This window comes from Corvus hawaiiensis, chromosome 8 (assembly GCF_020740725.1).
Source record: "Corvus hawaiiensis isolate bCorHaw1 chromosome 8, bCorHaw1.pri.cur, whole genome shotgun sequence".
NCBI lineage: Eukaryota > Metazoa > Chordata > Aves > Passeriformes > Corvidae > Corvus > Corvus hawaiiensis.
In genome coordinates, this window is record NC_063220.1 from 8,237,372 (window position 1) to 8,256,447 (window position 19,076).

Genomic DNA, 19,076 nt, shown 5'->3' on the forward strand with positions numbered 1-19,076 from the left:
CTGAGGATTTTGCCCTGATTCTTGATTTCTTGAGTAGTTAATGAGAAGGCTGTCCTGGCATTCAAGTGCTAGTCTGTGAAAGCATATTGGTAATCAGCTTTGTACCTGATGAGATCTTGGGCAGGATCGTCCATGGGCAAACCTATGAAAGTGGATTAGTAGCTGTTCATGCCATGCTGCTGCATGGTTGGAAGGATAAAAGGAGAAAAGATGAAGGGTTGAAGATTTTTTGCATTAAAGAAGGAGGCACAGAGGCTTAATGATTTCTGTTCTTCTTACACTGATTCTGCTGAAGGGAAGGTGCTGGCACCTACTGGGTACAAAGTTGCAGTGAGCTTGATCATGTCTCCATGTTCTCACAACTTCTCTGTAGGTGTTCACTGGTGCTGGCTTTCCCAGGAAGCCACACAGAAGGTGCAGGTCACTGAAATGGTATCGTATTTCCTGTATCATTTGGCCCATGGTCTAGTTCAGGCTTGCAGAGAGATTTTGTCCTCTGTTGTTTTTATTTCGCTTTTGATAAAGCATGACAGCGATACATCTTCAGGCTATGACCAAGAGGACTGGTTTTATGCTTGCAGTAGCTCCAACCTTCTTCTCTTCCATTTGCCAATACCAAGAGTTGTGAGTCCCCAAAGGAGCTTTTGGTCTTTTTCTTTTGTTGTAATGGAACTGCTTTAGATGGGATTTTCCTTGAAGAGTATACAAATGTTACCTGTCTGCTAATTTCAAGGTGTTCTCTCTTGGGAACTTTGTGTCTCCAGTGCTCTGTGTATTTGTAGGCTTAACATTTATTCCCTGTGTTAATCAAGAAAATGTTGAGTAATGGGACTTGGGTCCTAACACCGTCTCAGTGTCATGGTTGATAAAGAAATGTAGTCTCGGTTTGAACTCATGACTTTGGAACTTTTTAACCCCAGGTGACCTGGGAAAGTCTCCAGGTTTGTTGCTTTTGGAGCACATGACAAGATTATGCAATCACACATTGGCAGGGGGAGGACTGGGGTTTTCTTTTTGCTTCAGTTTACTTAGTTTCAAATTTGGTTCTGCTTTGCAGTTTGCTTTTGGGGCTGGGCATTTGGGCTTTTTTTTTTTTTTTTTTTTTTTTTTTTTGGTTAAGGGCATGTGCTGCCTTGTACAAGCCGCAGAAAAGGCTTTTTTTAAATATACATAATAGTAGATGTTTAAAAAAAACCACTTGTAGTTAAAGTACTAAACAACAGAACAGTTTTGTGTTAGAGGCTCTTAAGGTGACCTTGGGGAGGTAATTTGATCTCTCCTTGTGTTAATCTGTAAAATGAGGGTAAGAACATTCCTCCTGTCTCCCTTGATTATTTGAATTAGAGGTCTTTGGAGCAGAGAGTTTCTTTTACCTTGTTTCACAGCTCTGACAAGGCAATCTTAGTGTTGTGATTTCACTACTTCAACTTGTAAAAAAAAAAAAAAAAGAAAATCCAGTGTTATGTGATTATCTTGTAAACATCTTATTACTTTTTAAAGGCAACGGAATTGTAAAGGAATTATGTTTCTATTGGCACATTTATGGCATTGCTTTTCTGTACTTTCTCTTTCTAAATTTATTTTTAATATTAGGTTTCAAATTGCAGTTCTGGTGTGCAGCATTGATACTGAGAGAAACAAAAATAACCAGGGAGGTGCCAGCTCAGGCACTGCATGTTTACTGGAGATTTTACTTTTTTTTTTAAATAGTGCTTAGTTCACATGAGGGTACAAATACTCATATCCAAAGAGTTGGGCAAGCACAGTGTGCAGTCCTACCATGCCTGACCACTTCCAATGTTTCCCAGTAGCAGAATTCCATACATTCCTTGCATCCCAGCTGTGTGTAGGAGCCAGCTCTCTGAAGATGTGATGGCAGATATTTTATACTGAGAAATGGAAGAACTTTTGCTATTGATCTCACTGGAGGGGAGGGCTTAGAGGGTTTAGTCATTAAATTTGAGACCATGGGAGTTCATGGGTTCAGGGGGTGGTACAGGCAGCCCTTCCTCCAACTGAAACAGTGAGTGGTGTGAGAAAAAAACCCCAGTTTCAAGAAGAGGAGGTTCAATCAATTTCATTTTCTCACAATTAACAAAGTTCTTATCACTGATTCTGGTTTTGAAGATAAAAGCAAGCAAGCACATGCTCAGAGAAACACACCTGAGGTTCTCTGTGGAGAGTTCTCCTTCCCCTTGCTGGTCTCCAGTCCCTGTCACTCACTATCCTCAGCACCTTTGGTGAGGCGTGGGTGGTGCAGCAGACTGGTACCAGTCCATTGCTGCTCCTTTCATTGTGTTGCTCCTTTTTCCTTACCCAGTTATTTCCACATGGCCACAGTCCTTTTGGAGTTGTACTTCCTCCTGAGTCTCTTCTTGGGGCAGCTACTTTGCCTTGGCATTTCTCCTGCCCTGCTGACCTTCCTGCCCCAGCATAATTTTTGTTTCTCTTCCCTGTGCTTTAGTGTCTTCTCTCTCCTGGGCAATCTGTGCCAGTGCACAGTGAAGTGCTCTGGTATCTCTCTCGTGTCTCCTGCTGTTTGTCCTTTCAATCTTTACCACCTGTTGGTATGTCCGTGTTTTTGCAGAGGTTCTCTGGGCTCCTCTGGTTCTGTTTTGATGTGCAATGGGTCAGTTTTATCATTTGCTGAACTGGTTGGACCAACAGTGACCTGCACAATCCCATCCTTGGCCACCTCCTACACAAGTCATCACTGCAGCACCATCACTACCAAAGCCCTGCTGGTTATGGTGAATACAATTGAGTGGAATAAAGAATTGTATGGTTGCTTCCCTTGGATGAGAATTCAAAAGGCAATGCTTTTATAGATAGAGTCTTGGCATAGTAAAATTGTTTAAAAATACATTAAGCTAGGGCAGAGAAATGTTTTTCCAAAGGGGAGGTAGGAATCTTGGTAGAAAAGAATTTGCAAGGTAGGATGATAATTTGTCCTGCTACTGTAGGAGAGTCAATTATTTTTGTAGAAAAATTAATGGATGCCATGGGAAAAGAAGAAGTTCCACTAATCAAAATGCCTTGTGCCCTTTGGGTGGGAGAAACCAGGGAACAGGATTTTTTTTTTTTTTTTTTTTCCTGGGGGCAATCCATAACTAATTTAAAAAGGATTATTTATAACAAAATTGGTTTTCCACCTAGAGGACAGTCAGTATCCCCAAAAGAATGATTAATCCTTGCCTTCGTTGAGCCTGGATAACTTTCAGGCTCACTAGGGATCTGTCTAAGGAGAACACTTAGGCATTGTCTTAAGCCTGTTCTGTTCAGCAGAGTGTCTTGTTGAGTCTAATTGAATCACTGGGATTTAAAGCTAAGTAAGTGCTTCAGTGTTGCCTCAAAGTTGGACCCAATTTTTGGAGGCTGTGTGACGTTTTTGAAAAAAAATCATGTATTTTATTAATGGTGGTCATTTTGTGTTGTGTGTTAGCTACACTGTTCTGTAAGATACAACAATGAGAGAAATAATTCCAGATTTTATATGGGCTGATCATAAAGTGATATGAACCCAGCAATGATAGAAGCCTTGTGTCAATCAATCATGTACATTATCTGCTATTAATGCCAGCTGTTCAGAAGTGAAAGATTGTTGCTCTTATGCTATACAAGAGAATAATAGGCAAGGTTCTATAAACAGTGTCAGCAGGGTGGGTAACTCCGTAATTCCCACTCCATGCTGTTAGTAGCACTTCAGTATCACACATGTCAGTATAATCTACATAGCAGTATTGTGGAACCTTGCTTTAGTTGAGGATCTGGTTCAGAAGCAGGATCTTAAAATGATATCAAATAAAGAAGTGATCCAAATAGAAATGAAGCCTTGCAGAACTTATTACTGCTGGATCGAACAAGAGTTGATGAATTACTTGTGTGTTAAAAGAAGCCGTTGCGTTTGTATTTTCTTTTCTCCAAAGGCACCTCAAAACAGGATTTGATGGATTTGAGGATTTGCTATCCAGCAGTTAAAATGCTAGCCAGAGGAACAGGCTATGTTTAGGGGTACTGTATTGGTCAGGGCTTTCCCTGTGATAGTCCTATTACCATATAATGGTGACACTTGATGGTCTTTAGGAGCACAGTTATTTATTGTTGAAATAACACACCTCAGAAACTGACTTCTATGCTGCAATGTTTTTAAGGTCTAGGTGCCAACATGGGCAATTCAGCACAGGGCAGTGCCTCTGAAATGTCTGGTTTATCAGCTCTGTACGTGGCAAACTAACCCGGGAGTCAGGAGCCCTGTGAAGACTTATGTTGCTCATTTCTGTGGCTGTCTAGTTTTAGTCTGAGGCTGTGCAGCTCAGTCTTTAGAAATGCCAGAAGTGAGGGTGGTACTGAATGATGAGCATTTACAAGATCCTTGATTGAAGGAGAGTTTCTAAGCACGGGGCACAGAGCTTCTGTGGTTTAAAGGGGTTGGCTGAGGACAGGTCTCTGCGAGGATCTTGTGCAAAACCCTTGGGGAGATTCCTGGTGGCAAGTGAGGGGAGATTTTACTACAGATTCTGTTTTGAAAGCATCTGGGAGACCACTGACTTAAGTAGGTCAGTGTTCCTCCTCAGATAATCTCGGGTAAACAGTGAGGGAATTGATTTTTTAAATTAGCATTTTTATATTGACTTACTTCAGAAGGGAATTTAATTCATTTTACTGTATGGAATACTCATGCAGCCTCAAAAAAGGATGCATAGGGGAACTGTGACAAGTTTATTGCTGGAATCCCTACATGGGATGCTGTTTGGGTAGCTGAGAGGCCTGACAGACATTCGAGTGCTATTATGGGTAACCACCACTCATCAGTAAGCCAGAATTTCCATGTTGTCTGGAAAAAGCAATTGTTTTTTCTGCTAACTTCAGCAACTTGCTTTCATGTAGCCTTGAGGATCCTTAAGGATTTGCACTGAATAATTTGACACTTCTGTTTTATTTATTGTTGTGAGTAAGGTTTTGATATTGGACTTGATGATCTTTGTGGTTGCTTTCCACCTCAGACTATTCTGTGATATTTTTTTTAAGATAGAGACATCAAGTGATGGGTATGAGATGGTTGCTCAGAGTATGCTGAGGAGCTCTTGAATTTCTAATTACCTCTATCCTATGTTTGAAAAAAAATCACTCTTTTGAAATAGTGGATGATCCTCTTGTGTCTGTCAGATGTGTTGAAGGCATAACTCAGAATTTTCTGCCATTTACAAGGCTTACAAACAGTTACTACATGTTAGAGACTTGCAGATGTTGGGTGTGAGAAGCAGATGTTTAGCATGATCTTCCAGCCCTTCAGAAAGGAGTTTCGAAGGGTCAGTTGGTTATCTTGAAATACTGTCCCTCAGTAAGTTGGTTCTGGAACCAAGTGCAGAGAGCCTTTGTGGATGTGATGAAGATCAAGAAAAGCATTCTCAGAACATCAGATAAGAGAGTCTGAGCTCACTCCCTCTTTATCACCCAATTTTTATGGTGATCTGTCATGTGAAAAATTACTCTGTACTAATGTAGAAATGTGGCAGACTAAATTCACTTTGTGCTTCTTCCCTTTGGCTTGCTAACCGCTAATCAGCAATCCATCTGTTAACAATCATGTTGAGTAATGCAGGAATGCAGGTTTTGATTCAAAGACTGGCTTGGCTTAGTCAACATTTGTTTGATCATCATCTGTTTCTCAGCGTGTCTTAGTTTGCTGCATACTTCATTGCAAGATTAGTGCCTTTTCTTTACTGAAAAGAGTTTTAAAACTCCCTATTGCTTTTTCTATTTGAGCTTAAAACAACTCCTGACCATACTCAGTTAAGAAGCTGTTAATGACTCTTCTTTGAAAGGATTATAGTTTTTCTTGAACAAATATAAATGTAATAATTTTGTCAAGTCCTTTTGTTCCTGCTAAGTATAGATGATGCTCTAGAATGTGCTTTTGTTCACCTGCCAAGTGATCAAAGGCAAACATGTGGACAGACATGGCAGAAGTTCCTCCTTGCTGCTATTTTAGAGAATGACAAACTCTTCTAAATAGGCTCTGGTGCTTTTGTGTTGAGAAGAGCGTCAATAAAGCTGCTGCAGTTTCACTGGATTGCAGAGCTGAGTTAGCACTAAGGTGTGTTTCCACCTGACAAACTGAGAAAGTGCTCAGGCTCCTGGTGGGTCCAAAGCAAGAGTAGGATATCCCAAGGTTCCTATTCAGCCATAAGGGCCTACCCAGTCAGATTCATGCATTGTCATCAAGAAACTGTGAAAATTTTACACTAAGGCTATAGACTGTCAGAATCTGTGGTGAAATCCTCAGTGTGTCCAGGTAAGGATGTAATCCTTAAATAAATACGAGCAAATTTTCTTCATCTCTCAACCACTATCAAAGGCTTGGAAAACTGGATCCACCAAACACATTTCTTTTAATTGCAGAACCATCACAGTTACACTGTTTTATTTTGTGTATGTGGTAGAAGGTGATCCCTTTTCAGATAGGATCAAGCAGGTGCTGGTGTTAAATATTTCACTTAATACTGAACCATTCATATGCATAAATCTTTATGGGGCTGAGGCCTTAGGGCCTAATCTTGCATGCTGTTCTGTGGGGAATTAATTGCAGTATCAAAGCTCTAGACAGCAGAAGAGGGATGGGAGTAGGATAGGAAACAGCAGAGAAAATACAGAGAAAATGAGCATGTTTGCACTTGTGTTCTGAAACAATGAAACAATGTGATTTTTTTCATGCTGTATTTTAAAGCTCATTATTTCCTCGCCTTTTTACACATTTGTGTGTGTGGCATAAAGCTTTTTATTTTTTTTTGTAAATAACGTAGGAGTTGTCTCACATTGATTTCAAATTACAGTTACTAATATTTTGAGTTTCTACCTAGCACTCATATCTCTAAATTTTTATATTTCATCCTGTTAGCTGCATTAGCTTTATCCATGGGTTATGTTACCTAAAAATAGGAAGGTATTTAAATACTGGTTTTCTTACTCAAAAATAATGTATGCTTCATCTTTTATTTTTAAAATTTGCTTTCTGGTGTTGAAGCCTTTACATCCTATTTTCATGCAATAAGTTTGATATCTTTGCTTAAAACATTTTCTCAATTTTTTTTTTAGGAACTACCCTAGGTTACCATTCTAATTTACTAGTTAAACTTGTAAATTTCTTTATAGGTTTTTTTTCCTTTGAAAAATTTATTTTTCAAGGAAGCAACACACCTGTTTTCTAGGCTGGACATGGTGCCACATCTTCTGCTTAGCATTTTGTGAAAATCTTTTAGTTGCTGCAGAACCTGCCAAGAGATGTGGAGGATGGGGTGGAGGGAATGGATACCAGTCTGTTCATTACTGTCTTGTAGTCAGCCCCACATCTGGCCATGAGATGCTATTTTGAAGATCGATAGCTCTGGTGTACTTTGTTTATTGTAGCTGAAGAACCGAGGCTGAGAAGCATTGGTTGTGATGAGAATTGAATTGGACACATAAGAAAAGTGTCAGTTTTTCTTAGGTCTTCTCTTTATAGAAGAAGTAGAGAGTCAGACCAGAGACAGAGGACTGGGGGATTGGCAATAATTCTTTCTGGATCTAAACCAGAGCAGACTTGGGCTGCGCTATCCCTCTTTACATGACTTTCTCTCGTAATCCTTCTTCCCTGTGCTTCCCCTTTTCTGAGCTCTTAATTCTATCCTGCCAACACCCCCGAAGAAGGAGTGTGAGGTAAAATGGGGGAGAGTGTCTGGAGCCTTGTGCTGTCACTGGGCACACTGGGCAGCCCAGCGTGCTCTCACGTGGGTGTGAGTGCCACACATCACCATGATCAGAGCACTGACTTCTGCAGAAAGAGCTGCTGTGCTGCCATGGTCCTATTTGCATCTGCTGTTTGCAGAAGCAGATGAATTGTAAGGGGAAAATGATAATACTTTTTAGGAAAATGTAAGAAAACATTTAAAAATTACGGCAAAAAGCTACCAAGTTTAAGATTTTTTTTTTCTGCCTTGTTTTAAAAATAGCTATTCTGGATATCTATAGACAGCACAAATGGTTTTAAGACAAACTGGCACACTGTAGGAGTGATACAGATAAATTTGCAGGAAGAAAAGCTTTATAATGATTCTTCAGATCTGATTTGAATAGCAGTAGTATGAGCTATCTACAGCCTAGGATTTTCCCTTAGGCTTTCTCATACATGTGTAGGCAAGCAGCTCACTAGTATCTCTTTATGGGAGTGCCTCCTTCCAGGATTTCCTGGAATTCCTGAAGATCCCTGTCAGATACCTGTGGCTAATGGCTGCAGTAATATCTTTATCAGTCCCTGGCAGCTGGGAGGTTTGATTTTCGTCTCAGTCACTGCTTGGTCACCTTACCTGATAGGATTCTTATAGATTTGAGATTCAAGAACTGAGTCTGCAGATAAGCAAAATGACACTGCATTTTTCACCCCTTCTTTTAAATAGGTATTTCAGCAACTCCTTGAGTCTCCACTGTGCTGGGGTTTTACAAAAGAGGAATTCCTTGGAGACTGTATGGGCTATAGACAGACAGGCTTTACAAACCAGGGGTTACAGACAGTTATCTCAGAGAGAAACACAAAGGATGGGAGAAAATTACTTCTCCTCTCTTTACAACAGAGCATGGAGAAGAAGTGATAAGGCAGATTCCATTCTTGAACTTGATTCTTTGGTGTCCCTCCAGCATCTCTCAGCCCAGAACACACTTTTTCCCAGCTTGTCATCCTGTGCACAGTGCCCACCTGCCTGCCTCTATCCTGTCCCAAGCAAGGGGCTGCACAGTTGGATTAACAGTGGAGCTGCTTGGCAGCATCAGACAATGAGGAAATTTTATTTTTAAACTTTCAAGTTTTGAACTGCAAATCCTGTAAATTAGTTTAAGAAATAGTAGCCTCCAAGGCCATATCAGGTAATACAGAGGAGGGCAGAGAGAGAGTTGTCTTGTAGAAAGCTTTGGTTGCATTTACTGCCTTGACAATCTCTAGCACAGTCATCTTACTTTTATTCCTGAAAGCAGAAAGCAGTGAGGAAATTTTAAAACTAGGCTAGCAAAAAACTGTTTCACACCATTACATCTGTGCTTTATTTTTCCTCCTTAATAGTTCGGTCTTCAGCCAAGAAAACACAGCAGCCAGTTGAAAATAAGCATTTCAGAGGATGCTGTCTGTGTCAGGCCACTCTTAAAGATGTAAGGGACAAAGCTGTGACATTCTGAGAATCCCCCTGCCCAGGCTGCAATGGGCACAGACTGTTCTCAGTGCTCTGCAACAGAGCCCAGAGGCTGTGGAGCTACAAGTCATGGAGATTCTGTATCCTGGCACAAAGCTTGAAGTTACACATTCTACAGCATGGGTAGTGTTGACTGAGCATTGCTTCAGGTTTATTTGTGGAGGTATCTGTGCAAATGGAAAAATGATAAAAATTCCCTTTTAAAAGAGCAGTAGCCCATATCCTCTTATTTAAATAGAGGAAGCTCTTTTTTTATTGCAGTTTAAAGTAGAACTGAACTAAAAATAATTTTTGTGACTCCACCTTGCAGCATTCCCATAGCAAGGTGTTTCCCAGAAGCTTTTCTGACTTCCAGTAAAAAGCCAAGGTACTTCCTGGCTTGCAGCAGATACATGGAGTCTTGCCAGCAAGAATCTGCAGCTAAGAATCCCTTAGCCTGAGTCTTTGATTTCCTAACAGTTCTGTGTTCATGGAGAGAATCATCAATAAAGGCTGCAGTATTTATTTTCATTGTTTTCTTTATTTCATTATTCAACTACATACTCTTCAGGTAGTTGCTGTAATTTCCATTTCAGAAAGGTTTGTTGAGGTCTAATTTCTAGCTGATGCAACAAAACATAATTGTTTTTAAACCCTCATACAATGATCTGCTCTACAGAAAACACTGTGACAGAACAGTTTTCAGCTTTGCACAGCGAACTAAGTCTTTAGTTTTGCTCAGAAAATGCCTTTGGTTTCTCATTTGAATATTGGGTTGTGGTATTTTTATATCTCCTTTCCAATTATTTCTTTGCAGGTCTGGGATTATTTTGAGATGTTTAGATAAAATGCAGTAACAAGTACTCTCAAGCTGTTAGAGTTGCTTTGAATTTACATCAATACAGTGCAGTTGCAAAACGTAATGAAATCGACATTGCATGATTCACAAGGAAACATAAGGAATGACAAAAATAATGTTGATATGTCTGCAGAGCGATGTGAGCACAAAGCAACACTCCAGTGACAAAGACTGTTTTCCTCACAGATGAAGGTGCTATTGATTTTTTTTTTCTATTCTTTTTATTTCTCCCTGACTTAAATTATGTAATCCAGACTTCCCAGTTGTCCCAGTCAGTGTATGTGTTACTCTGGGTAAATGGGATATTTAATGGGACATCGATTTGTCTTATTTGAAACCTAAATGAGTTTAAGAAAGCATTAATTATTCATTGATTATTCATTTAAGCTAGTCTTGAAAGCAGGAGTGGAAGTCAGCCTACCTTGTCTTGAAAAGTTCTTCTTTGTGTATCTCTGACCAGAGATTTTGTTCATTAATTTTAAAAAAAGTCTTCAGGCAGTTCCCAGCAGTCTTACACAAAAGCACCCATGCACCTTGTCCTACTGGTTGGGCTAAACTGGGATCTGACAGGCTTCGTGTGGAGACAGGTGTCAGTTCACATCCATGCATTGGAACTGGCAAACACTTAACCTGTGTTTATGTTCCACACCCATGCTGTGAGCATGCACTTTGTGGTGTGAAGACAATTCTGAGCCCTGGTACTGAACCAAGAACATGAGTGACTCTCTTAGGTGCTTCTGTGACTCTTTCCATCCCAGTACCTGGGAACCTTGTCACGGTATTTATTCTCACAGTAGGCTGAGGTTAACATTGCTGTTGCACCCAGTTTACAGTCACAGACACTGAAGACAGAGAGAAACTAAAACATTCAGATAACTTAATTTTAAGCTGCTAAGTCCCAGGCTCAGTGACTTAGCTGAACTCAACTGTATGGCTTCATTCCTTTCGGGTTAGGGGATGTCATCCAAAGAGCCCAGATATCTGTCGTGGAGCAGTCGTTGGACTCTGGGTTATCTGGATTCTTAATTAATGTCCTATCACTGATTATACTGTCTGGAGTTTGTTGTAATTGTCTTAGACATGATCTAGAGTTGCCTTATTGCATCATATGCAGTCCATGATGCCTGAGAAGATATCCTGTAGTTGATGTGGGGAGGGTTGGTGCAGGCAGAGCCTGAAATATGGACTCTCTCGAGGTGTGAAATCCCTGAACCCAGCTCCTGACTCACCTTTTCAGACCCAGAGCAGCTTACAGTTGACATGTCCAGTGAGCTGGCTGGACTTCAGTCAGAAACATTTCAATAAGCTGCTTGTAAAGGTATTTCTCTTTCTTTTTCTTTAATTCCCTGTTCTGTCCTCACTGGTAACTATAAAAGGTCACCTCTGCCACTGAAAAGCCTTGTGTGTATTGCATATATCCAAAGGAAAAAGCTTACAAGCAATTCCTTACAGGAGGGCCAAAGTCAATTACTCAGTTTTGACCTACAATGCCAAATGGAGGCCAGTAAGACAAGGCCCATAATTAGCTTCACTTAAGAGATCAGCCTGGAAACAGCAACTAACAGTATTTGTATTAATTTAAATGGCTTAAAAGGCAGAACTGGAAAGAAGGTGCATCATTGGACCAGTGTTGAAAATAGTTATTGACTGTCTTGTAAAGAGCAAAGGCTTTTGTTACAGATCAATACCAGAAGATCTGGAACTTGGTATGCAAAATGTCAGGGTGTCCTACACAAGTGAGGTGGAAAAAGCAGAATGTTGCAGGTACAGATTTCACATTGCACCGTATAAATCCTAGGCAACGTTTTCCCAAATCCTTGATCCAGTTCCTCTTGTGAGCAACTTTAAAAGTCCATACTGTGGACTTCTCTTCAGCTGACACCAGGCCCATTTCAGGGTGTCTGGATCTGAGAGGGAATTTTGCTCATAATAATTTAATTTGTTTGCACTTATCTCTATGTTTGTCTCTCATTCTTTCTTCCTTTCCTTCTTTCTTTCCTTCTTTCCTATGTGTGTCGTTGGCTGCCAGTTAATAGTTTTGTTTGTAAGAATAATAACTGCCACTCCAGAAGTAGTATTGCATTGCAGACTATTAGATGAGGTTCACCCAAGGTAAGGCATTCAGTGAGCTTTTACTTCACTGGAGCTGCTAATTGAAATACTGGTTGGCATTACCGGCTGAATTCTGTTCACCAGGATGGGCTGAATAACTGCTCTGGGGAAATAGTTTAAGTGAGGCTACCAGAGAAGGAGATATTAAGAACTTTGAGCTTGAGTAGAGAAGAATTCAGCCATTTTCTTTGAAGTTTGGGGTGGGAGATGTGAGTGGTGACAGCAGGAACTAAATAACAGTTACCATATTAGTTTGGCTGGATGCATAAGAGAAATTGTTTAGAATATTTGCTATTCTCTGTTCTGATGCTGTTTCTCCCCTAAACACATATTTGGCTTTTTTATTATTAATCTTGTATTTATGTAATGCAAAATGATAGCAGCATTTCTTCAGTAAGGCATTTATAAAATAGAGTAATATAAAAGGACTTCATGGAGAGTTGAGGTTTTTTCCTTAGAAATCCATTGAAGAAGGGGAGGAATCTGGTGCAGTGAATATGAGCAAGGTATCTGTTACACTGCTGCATAAGCAGTAATCTGGAAAACAGCGTAGTCCTGGCTGGAGTGATGCCAGGAACTGATCAGAAAAGGAAAAGATCTCGAGAAAACTCTGAGATAAAATAATGAAGATGTTTCCCAGTGACAGTGAGAGTGATGTATCAGCACTCAGTCCTTTGCAGGCCAGGAAAAGTAGGACAGGAATGGTAGGTAATGTAAAGACAGAGGCGTGGGTAGAGGTATGTTTTCTCTGAAATGTTCTGATGAGCACCACTAGTTTGAGAACAGTATTACAAGGAGGAAAGCTTTCTACTGCTAGAATGGGATGTGGGAGGGAGAATTGAAGGAACATAGGTTTGTTTGGGAACATTCTGGGTAATACTTTCCACTTCAAACAGTACAGTTGAGATTAAATCTTGCTCCAGCTTATACCTGTGCACTTCTATTAGGGCCCCAAGCTGCCACATCTGAAGAGAAAGCTAAACATGTTTTACAGAAGCCAAATGTGGAGCAATTAAACTTTTATTACGACAGTGAAATCCACAAACTTTTCCTGTTCCTATCCAAGCTCTGCTAAGGGTGGTTGGATAGCTGATTAACTCTACCTGGAATTGTGTCTCCCTGACAATATTGCAAATACATGGGTAGTTTCTGCCTACACATAGTATCTCTAATTTGCATGCAGAGAGTAATTTCTGCTAGAATTGATGGGAGTAGAGACAAATAATATTAGTGTCTTTTCTCTTCAGGAGTTCTTTCTCTGCATTAGGTATCTGCTGTAGCAAAAAGGAGATGTTTGTAGTTTATTTTTAGTGTAGTCATTTGCATACAGACTATCTTGTTCATCTGGTTTCCCAGAACTTGATTCAGAATTGCTTTCCTTCAATCCTTTTTGCTTGGATTATATTCTTTCTTGGATTAAATCAGCTCAGTTTTTGTTTCCTTGTGTGCTCATCCAGTGATTTGCACACACATGTACTTAGAAAGAAAATGGCAGGCACTCTGAAACACTTTGTGGGATGGACACTGTGGAGGGAGTTTTTCCTCCTCTTTCTGTAGCAGCCTCAGTGGAAAGACATAGTAGTTGATGTGAATGTCTTAAACTATTGTTTTATGAAAAGACTATTTAAATAAAATGGTGATAATAATTAGTATTGTGATGAAAAGTGTCTCAGAACACAGAGTTTTGTATAAGAGAAAATATTCTTTTTGTTTGGCTTGAAATATTTTTTGTTTGTTTGCTTTACAGTGGCCCATCCTCAGGAGCCCCACCACCCCTCTGAAAAGCCGGTCATCCACTGCCACAAGTGTGGGGAGCCTTGTAAAGGTGAAGTGCTCCGTGTTCAAGCCAGACACTTCCACATCAAATGCTTCACCTGCAAAGGTAAAACCTTCATAATTATCTGTTAGAAATTAGTCCATTTGTGCAAATGTGCCTTGAACCACTGACGGGAGGTTGTGCTTCCTGCCATCAACCGATTAGTAATACTCTCTTTGCTCAGTACCTGAAGGTTTTGAAGATGGGAAGGGTAAAGAAAGGTGCTGATACTTAGGAAAATTCTGTCTTTTTGTAGTTTTTGTTCTAAGTGCTTTTTCAAGGATCTGGAAATTTTTTTAAAAACTCTTCATAGCAAGACTGCCTTTCATTAGGGATAGTTATGAAAATTAAGGTCGTTTGTTCTCAATTGACTGCTGAAAGTACCTGCTTTCAAAAAACCCACCAAAAAGGTTCTGCAAAGGTGTTCTAAGGCTTTATGCCATGGAGCTGCCTTGGGAATGGGGATAGTGCTGCCCATTCCACAGAGAGAGGATCTGAGGGGCTCTCGGCAACTCCAGCTCATGCCACTGAACCCTCTGTGACCACAACAAAGAACTCACTGTGGTTTTTTTACAAAACAGAGGTTTCATGAAGCGTTAAATAATTGTAAAACTATGCTTTGTGAATTCATTGCCTTTGAAGATGGGTGTTGTGGAGCAGGAGGCAACTGTGGCTCCTTCATAGAGTTTCTGTTTAATGAACAACAATGCAGAGTTGGCTGAATTGAGTAACCACAGAACGTAGGATGAAAGCTGAGAGTAAGTAGAAATATGTAAGCCCATGTGCAAACAACTGTCTGCCAGAGTCAGTCCCAGCTTAGCACGGGGTAGATACAGCACAGAAAAGGATTCAGGCTCCAGGTGAATGTGGCAAAGCTGGTGGCAAACACGGAGAAAGGTGCTGGAATAAATCAGAGTAACTGGGCAACTAAAACACAGCAGCAGAATCTGTACCACTGATCAGTTTTTCATTTCTATTGAACCTAAGTTATCTCTTCTGAAAGCCCATATCTAGCATGTATACTGCAGATTCAGACTTTGAAAAGTGCTTCCAGCCCAGTTCCTGAGTTTCAGTTATATTTTTCATGTTCCAAATGTGGGTGGAATAGTTGTGTGGTTGCTCTGTTCTTCCGCTTCCTGAATATATGAAATATAGCAGAAAATAGAAAGAGTTGTTTTCCTATGTTACTAAAGGTTTTCTTTAAAAGGTCACTTATTTGTATGCTGAAAAATCAATGTCTAGAATCTAATAAATTCTGTTTGTTACCTGTGGTTTTTGGTTAAATACAGCTAGATAACTCAAAAAAATGCTTACTTTTCTCCTAGATGTTAACATTTTTTGTCTGTGCCAAACCCGGAGTGGCATCAGCCCATCCTAGAGGGCAGCAAGGAGCACTATCTGCACTGTTTCTGGAATGCTTGGCGAAAGGCGTATCTCTTTCTCTATTACAGTTGCTGTATTTCAAGCAGCACTTGATGCCATATAATCCCTGAGCAGTTTAAAACCAGCAACTATTTATTTATTTTCTTGTTCCTGTCCATAGTGAGTAGTGGTCTCAATTTACAGAGGATACTGGATTAGGATATTTTCAGCATCAGGCTGCCTGGGACTCTTTGAGTCACGAAGGAGAATGGTAATTCAGACCAGGCAGCAAACAGTGTCCTCAGGACCTCCTGATAAAGAAGGTGGCAGATGGAGCAGGCGTTTGGAATTGTTGTCCTGATGAATGCACCACATTAATCTTGCTTTTTTTAGGAGGGGTGAGGTCTAGTTTCTTCTTTCACTGGTGTTTTAGTTACTTACTCATAAGCTGCTTTTGTGCTTTGACTATTCTGTTGCAAGACTGGATTTACTATTACACTTTTTTGGTTTTTGCTCTTTCCTTCCCTAGAGGAATGTCTAAACTTATTGTGGCTTCTGTTTATGGAAATATTTCCAACCTGATGAGAGTTAAAGATTCTATAATGTTGTTGACCTTATGAGTGCTTGCATGAAGATCACCAGAAAAGGAAGAGCTGTAGAAATAACTTTTGCTGGGGGAAATGAAACTATGATTATTGCCATTAGCTTGTTAAGGAAACTGAGGAAAGTAAATCCAGTTTGAACTGAGAGGGCCAGAGCTGAATGTTAGAGACTTTTCTCATGCTGTTCATTCAGTCTGTGCCTTATTAGTTGGGTTTGCCAGCAAGTGAGTGTTATCTTTTTAGAGTTCATTTGTCTTTCACAGAGAGAGAAGAAAGGGGTGTGTACGGGAGGTTGCTCCAAGTCCTGTTTTGAATCTTTTACCTGAGCTGCAGATCTTGTTTGCTGTTAGCATCTGTTATTTAAGTGAGTGCAGTTTTTGTTTAAGCCATATAGTTATTTACTCACATTGCCTGTTGTCTGACCATATGGTTTGTACAAGTGGGACACAGCTGTTAGAGTAAGTGGGTTTTTTCTCTCTTAGTCTGATGGGTTTTTAATTTGACATGACTGCAACTCTACAGAAGGTGGAGTTAGATCCCCCTCAGTTTATAAAGTATGTTGTTAGGAAGCAAAACCAACAGATACTGGAACCAGGATGTATCAGCTGCATCTACAGATGGCTTGGTTATTGTTTTCTTTTTTTGTGTACTAAACTTTGCTCTTGAGACTTCAACTCACATCTACAGCGTGAAAGACTTGAACAAGCTCACACTTGTCTTTCTTCATACCTGCTGGAAGTGTTTAAACTTTTACCCATAGACTTAGAATATGTGGAAAAAATCCATTTCCTCATAAGGCTGTCACACGAGTTCTATAGTCAGAGTTTCACTGTGATCCTGTTCTTTGCTCTGTATGAGATTCCTTTTTATTATTGCCCTCCACACTCTCAAATTTGTGTTTACATCATACTGTTAAGTGTATTTGATATGTTTGTAGTCCTGCTTCCCTAGATTGTGTCAGAGGCTCTTAGGCACTCCATGACTGCTGGCATGTGTGTCAGTGGTGGCTGTGGCACTGCAGGAACATGGTGACTTACGTCTCTATGTGCATCAGCCAGCTCAGGACACGCTCATGCGTCATGTAATGTGATCAGACAATCATCCTCCCCAGGAGTTCGGTGCTCTGTCCCTCTCTGGAATCTTCCTACAAACAGAGGAACTGCTTCCTGCCAAAGATGACAAGTAAAACCTCCACTGACTGACGTGTTCCCATGCCCCTATGATAAGATGCAGCTAGCTGGGACTCTGCCTTGGAGAGCCACACGTCTCCAGCTGGTGTGTTCTATCTGCCTGGCAGGGCTGGCTGGTTCTATTTGTGGCTCCCGATAAGAGCTGATAGGAAAACAAAAAGCTGAAAATGGTGTGGCTGCCCCCAGGAAGGTGAGCTCTGCCGGCCTCCCGATAGGCAAAGAATTTCAGGCAGGCAGCAGCTGACTCGGAGCTGGAGTTAGCAGGGGAATGATGAACAGGGGAGGTATAAGAGACATTTAGGAGTGCAGCTCCAGGAACACCATTCAGAGCAGTTGTCTTTGGCTTTTTTATAACAAAGTCACTTACCTTGCTAGGCATTTACACTGGTTTGTGTTACAAATGCAAATCTAACAGAATTCTGCATTACCTCCAGGTGTAATAAATAAGCTTTAAGTTCTGTTTTAGCAGGAGTACACTACTCTTAGCATAGCAAATTGTTAATCTTTACCAGGCAATGGAAGCAGCAGGCTGAGAGGAGGGAAGCTTAGATGAGGAGGTTGAGCTGGAGACATCACTGGGTTTGTCTCAAATAAACATTAACATTAACAGGAATTAATTAATGGCTTATGAAGAAGTAAAAGTTTTTCCTGTAAGCATCTTTATACATGAATAGCTTTTCTGGGAAAACTAAGACTACTCACTGCAATGCTGTTCCATATGTAAATGTGTGTGGGATCAGGCCCTAAATTACAATGTGCATGAGCAGAGATTTTAATATCTCAATTTAAATTGTGATCTGATACAAATGATAATTTTATACCATTGTCAGTTGATTACAGTTCATTTTACCCTATTGCATGTACTAGTAGAGGAAACTTTGAGGCCAGCAAAGTTGCTATAATAAGGCTTTATTATTAAGCCTGTGATTCATCTTTTGGGTTAGAGGGAAAAGCTGGTTTCAAGACACTTATTGCTTAACAGAAAAAGCTTTAAGCTTTCATAGTAACAATGTAAAAGTTTACATAGCTTGATTTTGGTACATGTAGAGATTGGTTGAATTATCTTAGCAAGATAGTGCAGTATTTGTGGTAGGAGTGTTTCAAATAGTAGAGAGCGTCCCTGTTCATGATGTCGAACATGAACTGGAAAACTTAGTTAGGTTTTTTATGGTAATGTAGACTAAACAGAAATTTAATCTCATAAATCAGCAATCCTGCCATAAGAATATGGGTGCTGTCCTTAAGATTTTTAGTCCTCACTATCACAGAATCATGGAATGGTTTGGGGTGGAAGAGACCTTAAAATCATACAGTTCCAGCCCCTCTGTCATGGGCCAGGTTGCTGAATCACTAGACCACGTTTCTCAAAGCTCTCTCCAGTCTGGCCTTGAACACTTCCAGGAGTGGGGTATCCACAATTATGTGGCATAAAGGTCAGATGAAAATGTTTCACTGTGCATCAATGTTTCACATGCTATAGTGATAGCAAATATCAAAAGGCTATTACCTGCTAATAGTCTTTCTAATTATAAGGCAAAACAAAGTCTTGGCATCCAGGAAGCATTCCACAAACCTAGAGTATTCCACAGAAAAAAAACTTTTAGCTTCCATTAAAATATTGTTATAAATCAACATAAAGCAGTTTCTTAATTATGGAATAAATGTGGCAATTTTCCTCCCTTCAGTTGGATGTCTCTCGAGCTTAACTTGCAGAATCCTCCAGGGTACGTTTGGGTTCCAGGCACAGGTCTGCATTTTTTATGTGATGACTTTTCAAGGCTACATCGTCTGTAGTTTAATGAGCCTGACAGGGAAGGGGGAGGCTTCCTAAGTTTAGGTTTTGGGATGCTCTGTAATCCTTTGACTTTGAACTGGATCTTCCTCCCTTGAAGAACTGGGAAGAAGTCAGGGTCATGTAAGCAGACACTATATCAACAGGTT

At 40.3% G+C, this 19,076-nt stretch overlaps 1 protein-coding gene across 19 annotated transcripts in view; it reads left to right on the forward strand.

Annotated features, from left to right (window-relative positions):
* Positions 1-19,076, forward strand: part of ABLIM1 (actin binding LIM protein 1) — a 193,620-nt gene that overhangs the window by 78,783 nt on the left and 95,761 nt on the right. For all 19 annotated transcript variants that reach the window (XM_048310614.1, XM_048310609.1, XM_048310615.1 and 16 more), the window contains exon 2: positions 13,913-14,047. In XM_048310614.1, coding sequence (XP_048166571.1) covers positions 13,913-14,047 — 135 coding nt within the window. The remainder of the gene's footprint in view (positions 1-13,912; positions 14,048-19,076) is intronic.